The following is a 16,079-nucleotide window of genomic DNA, read 5'->3' as shown; positions in this document are numbered from 1 at the left end:
CTACCAAGGAAAGTAGGGCACAAAGTAATTTGTTGATATTGAAATAGTCAATTCAAGTCTAGAATTTATGTATAGAAATTCTGATTCTAGACTTGGTACTGATAGTTCTTCTCAGATACAAATACTCATCCTAATCATAATATTATAATTTACATAACTGATACTATGTGGAAAATATCTTCTACCCCAATGGTTCAAGGCTAGCCTGGGAATTTATTGATATCTTACCTCAAAATTTAAAAAGTTCCTTTTTCTAAAGAATGGGTATATAGATCGATAGGGAAGTGCTTACTTTGTGTACATAAGGTCCTATATTTAGTCTTAAATCACCACTATAAAATTTCCAAGGAAATTTCCAAGTTGCTTTGGATAGGAAGTATAAGTTTAAGAACAAGGTAAGCTCCCATAGTATTAATTTATTTTCTTTCTTGTAAGTGGTGGTGGAGTTTACAAAGGAGAACTCTACAATTTGATTCTAGGCTCTTTGTATAGTTAGTGTATCTGGTGTAATATGGAGAATATCTCAAATACATCTGTATGGCATAAAGAAACTAGAAAGGATTTAACATTCCATGCATTGAAAAGAGATTGTCCTTTGCCTAGAATGAAAGATGATCGTATGGACATTTATACGTTATTATATGGACAGTTATACATTTATTTAATTTTATTAAGATCTTAATGATGGAACCCAGGTCCTGGATGTGCTCAGCAAATTATCTGCCACTGAACTACACTCCCAAATCCTGCATGAATGCTTTAAGAATCTGGTCTTTGAATTGATGAAGGTTGATTAGGATAATGAAATGTTTATGGTCAATCAGGAACTCATGAGTCTAGTTTTGGCTCTGTCACTAATTAGTTTTCTAATATTGGATAAGTGACAACATTTTATCCATCATTAAAAGAAGAGTATTAGATGGCCTCCCAAGTTCCTTCCAACTTAAAACATCCCATGTTCTAACAGATTAAAGGAGACCGATGTTGGGGAAAAAGTTTAAAGAACTTTCATGAATGAAGGAAGCATGTAAAGGTTTGGCTTCATCATTTTTAATCAACCTTGGGTTGTGGCTAGAATAGAAAAGTAAAGAGGAAGATCAATGACCCTCATCCTCCAAAATGTGGCTCAGAACTTGGTTTACACACATTAAAGGACAGGAAAGAAAAAAAGATTTCTCAAACCAATAAAGCTCATTTCATGTGAATTGGCATCCGTGCAAAATAAATGAGATGAGTACTTTACAGTATATCTCTCATAATAATCTGGCTTGTCTTGAAGCATTGAGTTTTTTTAAACAAATTTTTACTGCCTGGTCTATGGCTTTGTGGTTTCATCGTGCTCGAGAGAAACTGCTGACAACTTGTTTTCTGTTTCCACTGGCAGCATTAATGTTTTTAAATTGAAATGATAAATGGTTGGGTATGGTGCAATGGTTGTGCTTTGAATTCTATAGAGATAGTGTTCATTTCTTTTTTATGTACACATTCTTATTTCCAATAAATTTCCATTGTGTTAGAAAATAATGAACATTGTGTACTAATAAAACTCAATGAACAATTATATTCATTTTGATACTAATTCTCTCCAAAATGATCCACTATACCTTAGGCTTCTCTTTATTAGGTGGGTGTGCATTGAGGAGACCAGCCAACTCTTGGGAGGAAAAATACTCCATTTTTTTTTCTATTGGGGAAAACCTAGAATGTCTTCTTATTTAGTTTTTAGCCTTGCTTTTTGAAGCACTTGAGATTTATTGATTTGTATTTCTCTATATACATTGCCAAACACAGTGCTAGAGACCTGGAAAGACTCACTTTGATCTTAAGATAGCTTTGCTGGCTATGGCAATTGAGCACTAGCTGATAATCACAACCAACACCCCAAACCTAGGACTAGTTCTTCAGTGCCTTCCTTGAGTATTTGTAGCAATTCTTAAAACTTAACATCATCACATGGCCAAAAGGCTCTTCCAGAATCCAAATAATATTGAATACACCGATTTTTAACCACTGGGGAGGATGGGGCAATCACAAAAGACTCATGATGAGTAATATGGCATACATTAAAACAATTATTCACAAGAATATCAGCAAGAATTCAAAGCACAAAGATACCTATTTGCCTTGGGATTCCCATAACGTTTCTCCATATTGTCTAAATAACTCCCTCTTCTATGCTTGATGTATTTCTAGCATCACCCATGTGACCAACATCTTCATGAGTTTTTCAGTTACTATTTTTCTTCCCTATCTCCTTATATTTTGCCAAAATTTACCATCAGTTTACTCATAATAGTATGTTTCTGTATCCCACAGTTATTTTGTCACTGGAGCAAGTCACTTCATCACTTCACCTCTGGACTTTTCTTTTTTCCTTTTTTTTTTTTCCCAGACAAGACTTCTCTGTATACTTTTGGTTCCTGTCCTGCATCTTGCTCTGTAGACCAGGCTGGCCTCGAACTCACAGGGATCTGCCTGGCTCTGCCTCCCTAGTGCTGGGATTAAAGGTGTGTGCCACCACTGAGCGGCTGGACTTATTTTTAATGAATGGAATAAAAAGGTTGAAATAGGTGGGCTTGAAGTTCTTGTTCATTTCCCAAACTGTGTGACTTAATGTTTCACTTAGTCAATGCATTTATTTTCTCAATGCAGAAGTTCAGTAGAATTCTAAAGCATAGACTGTGGCTGCTTACTCATAATTTAATCTAGTGAAAATCATTCTAGGGCATTGACAAAAAGCATTTTGGAAACTTCTTCATGAATTTTGATTATCTTCAGCTCACATTCCAAAAATGCCTACCTTTATTGCTTATATTTTTAGTCAGCTGTCTGTGTTATATTCAAGGTAAAAAATATTTCTTAAATGGTAATTTCACAAACAGAAGAAATGTTTGTATTTTAGTTGAGAACAGATCTTCTTACAAAATAAACACCATTTTGAGAGACTTCTTTAGCTAATTAGTCTTTACTGTTGCTATAATCTCAGTTATACTTTCCTAAACAGGCCAGTATAATCAACTTTTCCAATATATTGTCTAACTGTAAAAACCATTGTCTCTCAAAAAGGGTAGGTATAGATCAGATTTTTTTTTAAAGTGAAGCGTATCCATCTGGATCCATTATCAAAAGATCCCTAATCAACTCTTGGACATTTTAGAATTCTATAATATGCAACCAGCTTAATTTTTCCCAGGTTAAGGGAAATACAAACTGTGGTAGATTTTTATTTTGTTTTCTTTTGGCTTCTTTTTCTTTTAAAACAAAGAACAAAATGACAAATCCAAATTTGAGACATCTGGATGTTTCCCATCATGCGGCTTAAACATCTGCATTTTTTCACTTTTCATCCAGATGTTTTGAGCTTATGTAAACCTAGCTAAAGTAAAGCAGAATATCAAGCAATCATCTGGGGACTTTGATTAACATGGACAGCAAATCTGAATAATCCATGTTCTGGGAGTCCTGTTTTTTGTCTAGCTCAGAACACATTACTAATGTGGTCAAAGTTACTGTAGGCTTGTTCTTTCTATGGGCCAGCTAGCTCTGATCTGTTCCATGACCACAGAATGCACCTCTTGCTTAGCCGCGGTCCTTTGTCATCCAGGCAGTCAGGCATGAAACCAAATAGCTCAACTCTTCCATTTGAGAAGTACAATAAAATGTACATTTTTTTTTGGTGGATGGTAGTTTGCTGTGCCATTTCTGTGTAGAACAATTATTACAGTGGTAACTTCAATATAATTCTTATGCTGTGCAAAGTACTATTCTAAGTGCTTTGCCTACAATATTCACAATTCCCTTATATGTGTTTATTTTTCAAATTATAAAATGGAATAGAAATGCTAAGGAATTTTCTCTAGCTGAAAATATACACAACTACTCTGGTTTCTAGATGTTTTCACACAACCCCTCCATCAAGATGGTGAAGTAATCTTGGTTTCTGTACTGCTTGGAAAATTCTCTGAAAGAGGACAGAAACTGGGGTATTTCTGCATATTGAATTCATTCGTAGAGCTGCTGCTGGGTCTCACTCTGTGCCCAGTAAACAAGGCTAATCTAATCCTCATTCTTCCACCTAGAATAATAATTATAGGTATAAATGTAACCTTTGGAAAAAAAGAAGTTTTTGTTGGCAATGAGTAGGCATATAAAGTATGTGTTTAGAGAAAGGGATGTTGTGGTTAGGAGCAATGAGTTATATTGGGTGGCCTCATAGAACTAAACTGTCTGAATCTTTTGAGGAATAATGATTTGTGTAACTGGCAGCATCTTTAAGAAACTTTGATCTCCCACCACAAATATACTTAGAATCATAAAATCCTAGGCCCAAACAGGATGTAGAGAGATAATCTCATACATTTCCCCTCTTGTTAAATTGTAAAGTTACTTACCGAAAAAAGCAAAAGAAAGATAACATGTCTCTTATTTTGTGATGGACTTCACAGAAGCTTCCAAGTTTCCTTTCCCATTTAACCAACAAATGTGATGTGATCGACACCTTGAGATGGGCCCTATTTACGGGTATTGGAACTCTAGCTGGAAACGAGACAAGACTACTGATCTTTAGAGAATCACCTTTTTTATTTTAACATTTGACATTTAAATTCTCTCTTTTCCCTCCCCTCTCTTCACATGTGTGTAGGTGCAAGTGTGAAGGAGTGGGAGTTGTGTGGGAGTAGCTCTTCTACTTCCACGGTGTGGGTCCTGGGGCCTAACTCAGGTAGTCAGGCTTGGCAGCAAGCACTTGAACAAACTGAGCCATTTTGCTTGTCTTGACTTAATCATTTCAATGCTTTCATTTCAAGGTCATAATTCTTTATTTCAAAATGAGATGTGGAATTTAAATAGAACCAGACAGTGGTACTTGAGAACAAAATCCCATCGTTTTCTTCCTCATGAATTTGGAATTACAAGTGGAGCAAATGTACTTGTTTCTAAACCAGATTTAAAGAAGCACTTTGCCCTTTCAGAGAACTTATCTCTTCCAAATGCTTCGTAGAGTATTTCAGTACCAATTACACCTAGCACTGTGCTTTCTGTCTCCTTACCCTGCCAGTGTCAGAAAGCTCAGTTTAAAGCAGGGGTTAAACACTTACAAAGTTCCTTTGATCCAACTAATGTTTTTGCTTATTGAACTGCTTACTGTTTTTTTTTATTTCTGCTTTTTTGCACCACTATATCCTGTCTATTTCTTCTTCTTCTCAGTCTGCTTTTTGCTGAGGTTTAAGGTCACCACTTATCTCCAGCTCTCCTTTCAACTAGACTGTGAGAATAATCTCATAACTGGCTTCCCAGTCTCCATTTCCCTTCCTAATTCCCCCTAAATCTGCTTGCTCTCAGATGAATGCTTTAACATTCCTCCCAGTCTTACTCAGATTTCTGTTCTTGCTATCACCTGAAAAGAACTTTTTTATTCTTCCTTCCATATTCACATGTGTTATGCTCTGTATTTGAGAAATTCCCATTTCCACCACTGGTTTCTCTATACCAAACTTATCTCTTGCCCAAGTCAATACAGAATTGCCCATCTCACTTGTTACTGCACATGAAAAATATTAATTTTCCTATACTGAGAGGTGTATTACAGCCACTGCTTTCTTTATGAATGTGATGTATAAGCTATTTGAGAATAAGGATTGTGATTTAAAATTTTCCTATTATATTTTATGCACTGGCCAGTATACAGCAGGCACTCAACACATTTAACGATAGACTGTAACACCATCTGGAGAAAATATAGTTGAGAAAAGAGCAGTGAGCATGTAGAAAAACAAATGTAGGTGGTTGTACATAATTTTACAAGTTCTGTTTACATGGTAATTAAGTGGAGTGATAAATATTCTTCTTAAATTGCTCTTGGCTGATTTCAGTTCCCTTTAAAGGCAACTTTGATAATAAAAGAGTTTAAAGTGAATGATTAAGCTTATCAAACTGTTTCATATATTTATCAGAGGGCCTTAATACTCAAAACTCTGACCTTGTATCAGGCATCTCACAACAAAAATGCATGAGTAATAGAGGAACTGGAGCCAAACAGTTTTCAACATTCGCTTCACTCTCAAAAAAGAAGTAACAGTGATTCAGTGTTCATATTTAACTGATCACTACAGGACAACTTTCCATCTTAGCTTTAGTATCAGTTCATTACCTCGCCTTGGGAAATGAATACAAGAAATGTGAAGATTTATATGTGCAATTTTCAGGGTATTTTCTTTGGAAAACACATTGTAAAAGTGAACTAGCTTATTCTCTCTCTCTCTCTCTCTCTCTCTCTCTCTCTCTCTCTCTCTCTCTCTCTCTCTCCTATATGAATATAAATTTGCAAGTGTACATGCCAGAACAGGATGTTTGGTGTCTTCTGCAACTTTTCCAACTTCTTGCCTTGAGACAGTGTCTCTTATTGAACCAAAACTTACCTTCCAGCTAGGCTTCAGGACCAGCTAGGTCTCAGAATTTTCATCTCTCTATCCTCCAATGATGAGTGTTCCTGTGCATCCATGGTCAGGATTTTTCATAGGTGCTGGGGACTTGAACTCAGGTCTTCATACTTTCAGAACAAATGCCTCCCCAACCCCCAAAGTGAAGCCATTTCCTCAACCTGTGTGTTAGCTTATTTAAAAATAAAATGTCAAAAGACAGCAGAGGCTTTAGACCCGTGATTCTATCCTCTTGTAAGTCCTATAAATACTACAGTTGTCGAAGCTTTTCCTCCCTATTCTTGTCAGAATATTCTTTTTGTTTTAGCTTATCATTTTCTAACTGATTACATTGTAATCATTTGGTTACTATTCATTTCCATTTCAGCACATAATGAAGTCGTATAAATGTGTCTTCACAACTGAACTGTGCTCACTTCTCACTGCATCCTTCTAGCAGCTTTAAACTGCACAATATTATCATTCAATCCACAACCAAAACATCTTCCTTTTACATGATGTTACATGGAGTCTCTGTGTCATAGTTTTGAAGGAATTCTTGAAATTAGGACAGATTTGGCTCTAATTCAATTAAAGTTTAGAAGCAGTGGTGAATGTTATATGCTTTTCAGAAAGTACACAGCAGCATTATTTTTCTGGTTAGATCAGGGACCATACTTATCAAACCCACCAAGAACATGTTGTCCATATCCTTGCGCATTGTTTATGCTCAATGGAATGTTTTGATTTGTACATATTATCATTCTTTTTATATTCTTTCATTTTGGTTTTCAGAATGCTTCGCCTTTAAAATTCAGTTTGCAAATGTATTTTTGCATACAATAACATAATAATAAATTTGTTTTGAATGTGTAAGGACATAGTTGTAACCATGGTTTCCTAGATTTCCAAAATTCAGTGAAAAGTTAAAAAGGGGAAAAAAAGTTTCACTGTAAAAACAACTGGAAGCATACACTGTGTTCTAGACTACTTATTATACCCTATGGGCTGTATCTTCAAAAAAAATCTCAGATGAAAATTAAATTTTGAATTGCCATCTAGAAATAAATTTTTATAGATAGTGTACACATTAGTTCCTGAAAATGGTAGAAAAGGTTTCTTGTCAAGTTCCCCAGCACAAGTGTGAATGCTCTGTTTCTGAGTACCTACAAGCAGTGAAAGGACACATTGTGGCCAGCCAACTCAAATTGCTACCCACGTTTAATCATTGTAAATAAAGGAAGCAGAGAGGCCCATGTTATATTTTCAGAACTGGCATGCTCAATACAGAACTATTAGTTTAAAAATACGACTGAACATTCTATTTGAATTAATCTAGATTTCTGTGAAAAATAAAATAGTATAAAGTACAATTGTCCACTTAAAACATGTAGCACTCATTTCATGCAGATTATTAATTTAGTCATTACACATAGCATTAAGGAACACCCAGAGTAAATACAACTTTATAACACTGGAAAAACACTTCAGAATTGATACATTTTCATTTTGAAATACCTATAGTTTTAACAGAAGTTTCCATTCTTGGTGGAAAAAAATACATCTATGAAATACCTACATATATTGAACAGGACTTTTCAAAGGGGAAATTAATTGTCTCCCTGTGAAATGAACGTGTATCACTGTGAAAATTTCACTCAGTTTGGTGCATAATGCATTTTCTGAACAGTTAGATATAGAAAAGCAATAGAGAAACAGGTACTTTCACAGAATAGATGGATTACAGGGAACCAACCACGGAAAGAGATTAGAGACAGATCATCAAAGAATATTTTCTTATGTTTGCTTCTACTTTGGGATCTCACAATCACAAGGGGGTAAACAAAGTCTTAATTTTTACACATTGTGTACATTGTCCTTGTTTATAATTGTTCAAGAACTTTATGTATGAACCATTTGCAAAATTTCTGAATCAACTTTGATAAGCATTTATGAAATTGACCCCCACAGGTATCAAGTTGGAGAGCACACCAAACTAATCGTAAGTGATGGAAAGTCGTAATCCATAACAAATGCTAGAATAGGAGTACATTTCTTATAGCCAATAGGAGATAGGCTATTGACAAAGACGTTCTCATATGGTACAGTCACAGTCACTGCATGAGAGTAGACAAGTTTAATCTATCAAATATATTCTCTGAAGCACTGGGAATACAGATACTTCTGCAGGAACAGACTCGTTGTATGTACAGAATAGTCTATTTCACAACTACGTTGCAAATGAAAAGTCTGCAGTTGCTGCTCTATTACTAGTAAACTCGAGTCGCTTAGCACTTCATTTCTGAATAGTGTCATTACTTCTTTCTAACTGCAGACATTTGCAGTCAATATGAATTTAAGTTCAACTTGCAGTGAGGCTGAAAAACAAGTAGGACAATGTCTACATCTTCACATAAATCTTCGAGAGGATCACAAGAGTGTTTGGGAAGAAAACATTTAAATAGGAATGTTTTAGAAAACAATAAAATGTGCACTTTAAGATGCATTTTCAAAGTAGTAAAATGTTTTTTTAATGATCCAGAAAGTCATAAGGCTTACTAAAAATCATCTTTAAAGAGCTTAGAGTTGTCTATTCGTTTGCTTAAGGAATGCACATAGTTTCCCTACCTACCAGTGTGGCTACAGTTGTTGTGCTTGTCTAATAGAACTAAAAGCTGTTATTACAGGCTGTTGATTTAGTCTACAGAAGTTGTCCATTATGTTGAAGAAGATGTAAATGTTTCAATCATACTATTTTCTCAACTGATCTTCCTGAACAATCTTCCAATTAGCTGTATCAATTTTTTTCCTTTGTAATTCCCAACTGTTTTCAGTTATTCTATAAAAGTTCTCCTTTCACTTAAACATTCACTCATAATTTTCAAGTTCATTGAGTCTCTAGGATTTCCTTTTTTTTGAAAAATATGTTTAAATGCTGAATTCTTAAATATGGGCAGTCCTTGTGGTGCCATAAAACTTCCTTGAAAAGGACACAATTCAATTTTTTTTCTTTTTAGGAAAAAAATCAAAACTGTACATTGGGACAAGATGCCATACTACAAAAGCAAGACCTTCTATTCCCCCACTACTCTATAAATGTAAACAAAAATATTTAAGTATAAACATGATTTTTTGTGCCTTTTTCTTCACATTTTCAGCACCTCAATGTTTTTAGGTGTAATTTATGCTCAGTATAACAGAAATTCCATATTCTCATGTAGATGTTCAGAGGAATTGAGATTTTTTTTTCTCACTACCAAATATCACTGGTGAAGCTAAGCTCTTTGGATGATAACGGCAGTAGGGAATTGTTTCTTGAAAATTCCTCAGTCTCTTTCAGGGAATTATTAAGTGGTAGTTGTCCGTTGAGGAGTGTCAGTGGCAAGTTACAGTAAGTGTGGTGGTTGCCTAAGGAAGGTACTGACAGGGTGTTGGTTGGCATCTCGTGTTTGTATCCTCTGCAACAGTGCCTCATTTGCATTGAATCTGAATGGTGGAAATCAGGGAGATCAGCTTGCGATGGCACCATTGTGGCTGATGTACTTGTCATGGCAATTGAAGGTATAGGCTGAAGTTCTCCAAAAAGCCCCTGTTCTGCAGAGTCTAGAACATGGCAATGGGATAGCATTTCTTTTTTCTTGATGGGCATTTCATACACTAAGTGCTTCCAAAACTTGGAATTTAATTTGCTGCTTTTGGGTCCCTTCCACTTGATCAGTGATAGAAGTTTGATGTTGTGCTTTAATGATTCCACTTCCTGGCAATTCACCTTCCCTTTTAATTCTGTACACTCAATTAAAATCACTTTGATTTCTCCACTGACTAGCATGTTATGGAGTCTGCTTTCCAGTTCGAAAATACTCCATCCCCGTCTGAGAATATAGTCTGGAGTTAGCACGATAATAAGTCTTCTGCTTTGTTCAACACATCTTGTGAGATCTTCAATGTATGCTATAAATCACAGAAAGAGAGAAAGAGTAAAACAAAGACATTGCTAGTCTTTAAAGCATTAGGTTTGCATTCTAGATCCAGTCTTTCATAAAGTCCATTACATTTTCTCTTGTGTATTGCATATCCAGAAAGCCCATTTCTGCAACAATTAAAAAATTATAAACAACTGATAAAATCCTTATTTTTTGCTTTATTATTACTTACAGTGTACTGATGACCCATACAAACTTTAGCTTCTTCAGAGTTTAGGTGAATTTTAGTATTTTTTTTTTATTTAATCATTTAAGTCAAGACAAACTTCCAGACTAGTAAGTTAGTACTCTAAGTGAACAAGTAATCAACCAGTTGATTGGTGTATTTTCCTCCTTCCTTTCTGTGTTTTATAACTTTTGGCTAACAAATAATAATGGTACACATGACTCCTATTCAACTGGTAAAATATTACAGAAGCTATGTGTGTGTGCTACCAACAGGAGAGATTGTAAGATGGATATGGTGGAAAATCTCTTCTAGAATCACAATCACCTTATTTATCAGAATATGTTCTGTCATTTGCAGCATTAGGTCCTCAATATTGTCCTTCAAACTAATATATATGGAAGTGATGTGTGTTCATGAATTAAATAGGAAGGATCTATTGCTTTTTGGTTCAAGGACGAAGAATGAAGGGTGGAGTTAGAATTGGGGGTGGTAATGGAAAAGAATGACTTGTAAAGAGGAAAGGAGGGTAAATACTTATAAATAAACTTTTATGTTGCAATTCTGAAAACGCGGTGAATATGTTATGGCTTTCTTCGTAGTAGAAGAATACTCAACTTGCCTCTGGGTTTGTTTACCCCATGCATTAATCCTTTTGAAATCACACTTCCCACAGTCTCATCTGCCATAAAGGGAAGCCCATATCCCTGTGATATCAAAAAATAGAGACTTGGACACAGGTGCTGCACCAGAAAGCAGTCTTTACTAAGCAGAGCACAAGGCCCTGTCTAATGTACAGTGCCCTCTAGCAAAAGCAGTGCTTACAGAAGCATAGCAACATTGGTCACTACAAATCTGCCCCAGGTTATGAGCAACATTTCTACATATCCCTGCTCATAAACAACAAAAGCAGCAACAACAAAATAAACATTTCAAAGAGATACATGGAATTGTCCATTTAACAATTTCTTGTTAATTTTTTTTAAAATATATTTCAGAGTATTCCCATGCAGTAGTTACATTTGACAGTACTTTAGAGGATGAGGCTAGTCGCTGAGTTGGGATGCAACCTCTCAATAATTTTAAGTGTTTTCCTTTAGAGAGTGTGTATTTAGAGGGAAAAGTCGGCATTACAATTTACAAAACCACTGTACACACAGCTCTGGGGAGGTTTGTCACTGGGAGGGCTGGGGAAACAAAGTGGAAGGAAAGGTGGAAAGTCTCAATAGAGTGGAAAGATACTATCCCAATGCATCAACAGCTCTGACTCTTCATTTTCTTCCTTTCTTTCTGCTCCCCAAAAGAAAGAAGTTATGTGGGAAGCTTCATCATTAGAGGTTGGATCTGTAAGATACAGTAAAATAAACTATCATGTATCTTTCCCATGATGCTTTTCACCTTTTCTCCAGAGCAAAAACTAAACAAAACAAATCCCACACCCAGAATCATGGTATTGGTGCAAGAATACAAGAGGATATACTTTTATTGGGTGGATAATGAGTTCATTGTAATTTCATAGAAATTTCTGTTACTAATAATTTCCCAAGACTTTATTTTCACTATAATTCTTGTCTCAACAAATTTCAGCCTACACTTTGGAATTTTAAAAAGTAGCATACAAACCATTTCAGTAGTCATAGTAAATATACTTCCAAGACCAACACTATTTTTTTATGTTAGGCTATATTCTAAATGTACCTTTAAAAACAAAAATTTGGGATGAGTTGGGTGAGGATGGTGAATATGATCAAATCTCATTGTGTGAATTTCTCAAAGAATTAAGTAAAATGTGAATATTTAGAGCAGGAATAAAAAGATGTTTACAGAGAAGAGTTAGGATTGGGTTAGGCAATCTAGGAAGGCAGGGAATGAACTCTGCAAAAATTCTATCTCAAGAGGAAACAGCAGTTGTCAGAAAAAAAGGGACAGCAGAAGCCATAAAGATAACTTCTATGATTCTCTGTCATTTCTCAGAAAGGGGTCCTAAGTGCTTAGACAAATGTTTTTAAAAAGTAATATATGTATATATATATATATATATATATATATATATATATATATCTGTACATAAAGAGAAATTATAAGTCAAGCAGCAATTGATTTAATTGAGCTATCATGAACTTCAGCTTTACTGGTCACTTTCTGGGATGGGGAATGAAAGAGTGTAAAATACTTTCCCATTAGTATAGTTCTCCCAGTTCACACATCTATTATATTTTTTCCCATTTTACATCTAAGCAGAATGCAACATTTATGGATTTAGTGGCATCTTAGAAACTTTTGGCATCTTAGAAACTTTTGCCCCCAGAAGAAATTTATTAGGACAGTTCCTACTCTGCTCAGCTGCACAGGGTGTGGGTGTTGAAGGGAACCTTGGAGAGAGGGAGTGGTCCCAGTCTCCTGCATACTACACTGGCTGTGCTTATCCTGGCAAAGCCTAGTGGAGAGTTGAGGCAAGCATCCAGATAATTCGGGCTGAAAACCTGCTGTGGAAGAAAAAAAAAACGGAATTATCCTGGTTTGCCCTATATATACATTAATCATATGTACTGGAGTTAGACAGTACATCAAAATTTTCCCTGGGTAGAAATAGCCCAAGTGTCCCAAAGAAAACACGAGCCATTTGCTTGGGCCTTGAATTCTGTGTTCCATTTCACTTGGTGAAAAAGCAAGTGGAAGTTTTCAGATGTGAAGCCCACATTTCACTTCTTGGGATGGTGATCAGTGGCTGGGCAGCAACCTCAATATTTGAAAGCAGCTGGGGAGGTGCCGCTAAGAGCTGCTTGGCTCTGTGGAAGAGGGAGAGACTGTGTGCTCTTGCTCTTACTTTCTGGCTCACTCTCTGTTTTCCTCTTTTCTCTCTCCTCTCCTTCTCTCTACCACTTGCTCTCTCCCTTTATGTTTTTCTTCTTTTCTGCTTTTTCCATTCTTTCCTGCCACGTCCAAGTTTTCCTTCTTTCTCTTTCTTTAATTTTTTTGTTATTTTCTCAGTTAGTATTTCATTTCTTTCTCCCCTCACCATCCTTCTTCCATTTGGTTCTCTCTTTCCTTTCAGCTTTCCCTTTTTTCATGGGAAAAACAAAAACCTAGTTGTGATGCAAAAATGTACAGAATGAAGAAGAAACAAATGAGGCATGGTCCAAAGATTTTTACTTGTTAGTCTTGAGCCAGGAAGTCCTTGTTGGCTGGCTGTGTGTATGAAGCAAATGCTCAAGACAATTCCCCCCTCACCTCAGGGCTGTATATCTGTATCTAATGACTGTGATTTTAAACCTGATCTTCTAAAACCCATGACCTGTTTTTGGGTGGCCGATGAACAAAGAGTGACATTTTTACATTTTGAAAGTTTTTTTTCTTTTGAGGATGATGAATAAGATTTTTAAGATGTTGAACATGATACAAGGGAGAGCATACGTGATCCACAAATTTTAAAATATTTACTATCTGGACCTTTACAGAGAAGATTTGCCACCACTGAATTATAGACCAGGCAGGGTGGTTAGGCTTGGAACAGTTCCAAACAAACTAAGCAGAAACAGGTATCAAGTTAAGACATTGCTCGTCCAAAGCACAGTGTCCAACAGGCAGTCAGGTTTGCCCTGGTAGGCTGTGGTTTTGTGGGAGACATTTTAGAAGCCTTCAGAAAACGAATTAAAAAGCTTGTTACCACAAAGTGATAATAAAGAAACATTTTTCAAAAAAATCCCCAAATCCTCAGCACATATGAATACTCGATATATCTTGCCCTGATTTGTTCAGACAAATTTAGCAACAGAGTAGAAAAAAAAATCCCTTAAAAGATGCTTTTTCCCTCACATAAAAATATATAGCATCCCTTAAATGAAAGGTCACAGTGTCATGTTGTCATGTCTTTTTGCAAGTTTTGGTTTTAAGTAACTTCTGATGGCAGAGAAGACCAAAGGGGGCTGTACTGTTTCTTGTTTCTCTAGATGAGTCTGTGAAAGCACAGGCAGAATAAGAGACATGAAACAAAGCCAGCCAAGCACATTTAACCTATTCATGACCTTCATAACTAGGCAAAGAAAAAAAAAAAAAACAAAAAAAACAACAACAAAAAAAAACTTCAATGGAACTTTTAATTGAGGTGCCTGTTAGGATAGGAAAAATTTCATATTTTACGTGCCAACACCAAGATGTGTATCATTTTGTCTTTTCTAGGGATTCATTCTTTTCGACACATTGTCACTAGACCCTCCTTTGGTAAGGTACGTGCTGGCAGCATCATTATTGGGGAAAATCAATGGAAATGATCATTTAAAACACTATTAAAAGTATGGTGAATTTGATTTAAAAAATCTCTTTCAGAAGTTTGATTAAATAAAATTCCAGTGGATTTATTCAGAGAAGTAGGATTAGATTAAAGAAAACTGATCGGCAAATGAATTGTGCTTGTTTTAATAAAGCAAAGGGTAAAATGAAGGAGGAAACACAAATAAAACAGAAACAAAGACAGCAGTCCTAATTAACTGAGTCTAGAGAGGTATGTATGGCTTTGAAGACTTGAGTACCCTTCTCAGTCTAAAGCTCTGGATGGGCTATAGAGGTAGAGAGGACAGGAGCAAAACTAAAAACTGTATTAACAGGTGGTCTGCCTCTAGCTACTGATAATCTGATTTTGCAAGTTAATCAATTAGCAATTTGCAAATTGTTTTTGTATTGGTACTTGTAGTTATGTTGGAGTTATCACAGTATGTGGCATATTTTTCAAGTTAAAAGATCAAATATTTAGGGTCTAGGCATGCATAATTTGGTACTCTGCCAGATTCAAATGAATCTTGCAAATTAAAGACACAAATATGTACAGCTATTATACAAAAACATATCATTAGAATGAGATGGGATGCACCAACGCATATAATACTCTCAGTTTTTGGTGAACATTGTTAACTAATAAACATCAACAACAGTATCTTTTAAAAATATAGGTTAATATATCAAAAATTAAGTTAAAATCTGTGTGTTTCCTATATAACAAAAAACATATTTTCACTACTAGGTACCTATGATTGAAAATTTCTCAGACCTTTGACATACAAAGAGGCTTCTAATGAGGTACTTTTATTACTACTTGATTGAAAATATTATGGATTTTTTCACTTTGTCAGTTGTGAGAGTCTGTCCATTATTTGCTACCGGGGCAGACACCACAATTTTCCTTTAGCTGGGTGCATGTGTAGGGATGTACTTCCCATGTGTGATATTACATGCCCTACAAAGTCTTCCCTCTTTCCTCTAATTCTCAAGTCATTAGCTTGATAGTTGACAACTAGTTAGCAGGGTTTAATTTCACAACAGAAAGTTCATTCTTGACTAACTAATGTAAGAATCCTACTGAAGAATGATTAGTGGGTAAATCAACAGTTAATTTAGATTTGGTCAGAGCTTGTGTGTTGAGGGAACTTTATTCTGTTACATCTATGATTTTGGAGGCCTTATTTCTGGTAGTAAGTCCTTTATACTTGGTATTGCATTTCACCTGTGGGAATAGTGTTT

The 16,079-nt window shown here is 35.6% G+C and overlaps 1 protein-coding gene across 1 annotated transcript in view; it reads right to left on the bottom strand.

Annotated features, from left to right (window-relative positions):
• Positions 1 to 6,316: 6,316 nt before the first annotated feature.
• The window catches only part of Il1rapl2 (interleukin 1 receptor accessory protein like 2), a 1,202,523-nt gene continuing 1,192,760 nt past the window's right edge, over positions 6,317 to 16,079 (bottom strand). The window contains exon 11 of the mRNA XM_028894663.2: positions 6,317 to 10,367. Coding sequence (XP_028750496.1) covers positions 9,670 to 10,367 — 698 coding nt within the window. The 3' untranslated portion in view covers positions 6,317 to 9,669. The remainder of the gene's footprint in view (positions 10,368 to 16,079) is intronic.

The sequence above is a fragment of the Peromyscus leucopus genome, chromosome X, assembly GCF_004664715.2.
Source record: "Peromyscus leucopus breed LL Stock chromosome X, UCI_PerLeu_2.1, whole genome shotgun sequence".
In the NCBI taxonomy this organism is placed as follows: domain Eukaryota; kingdom Metazoa; phylum Chordata; class Mammalia; order Rodentia; family Cricetidae; genus Peromyscus; species Peromyscus leucopus.
Note: the sequence above shows the minus strand (reverse complement) of the source record. Positions and strands in the feature narration are given on the sequence as shown.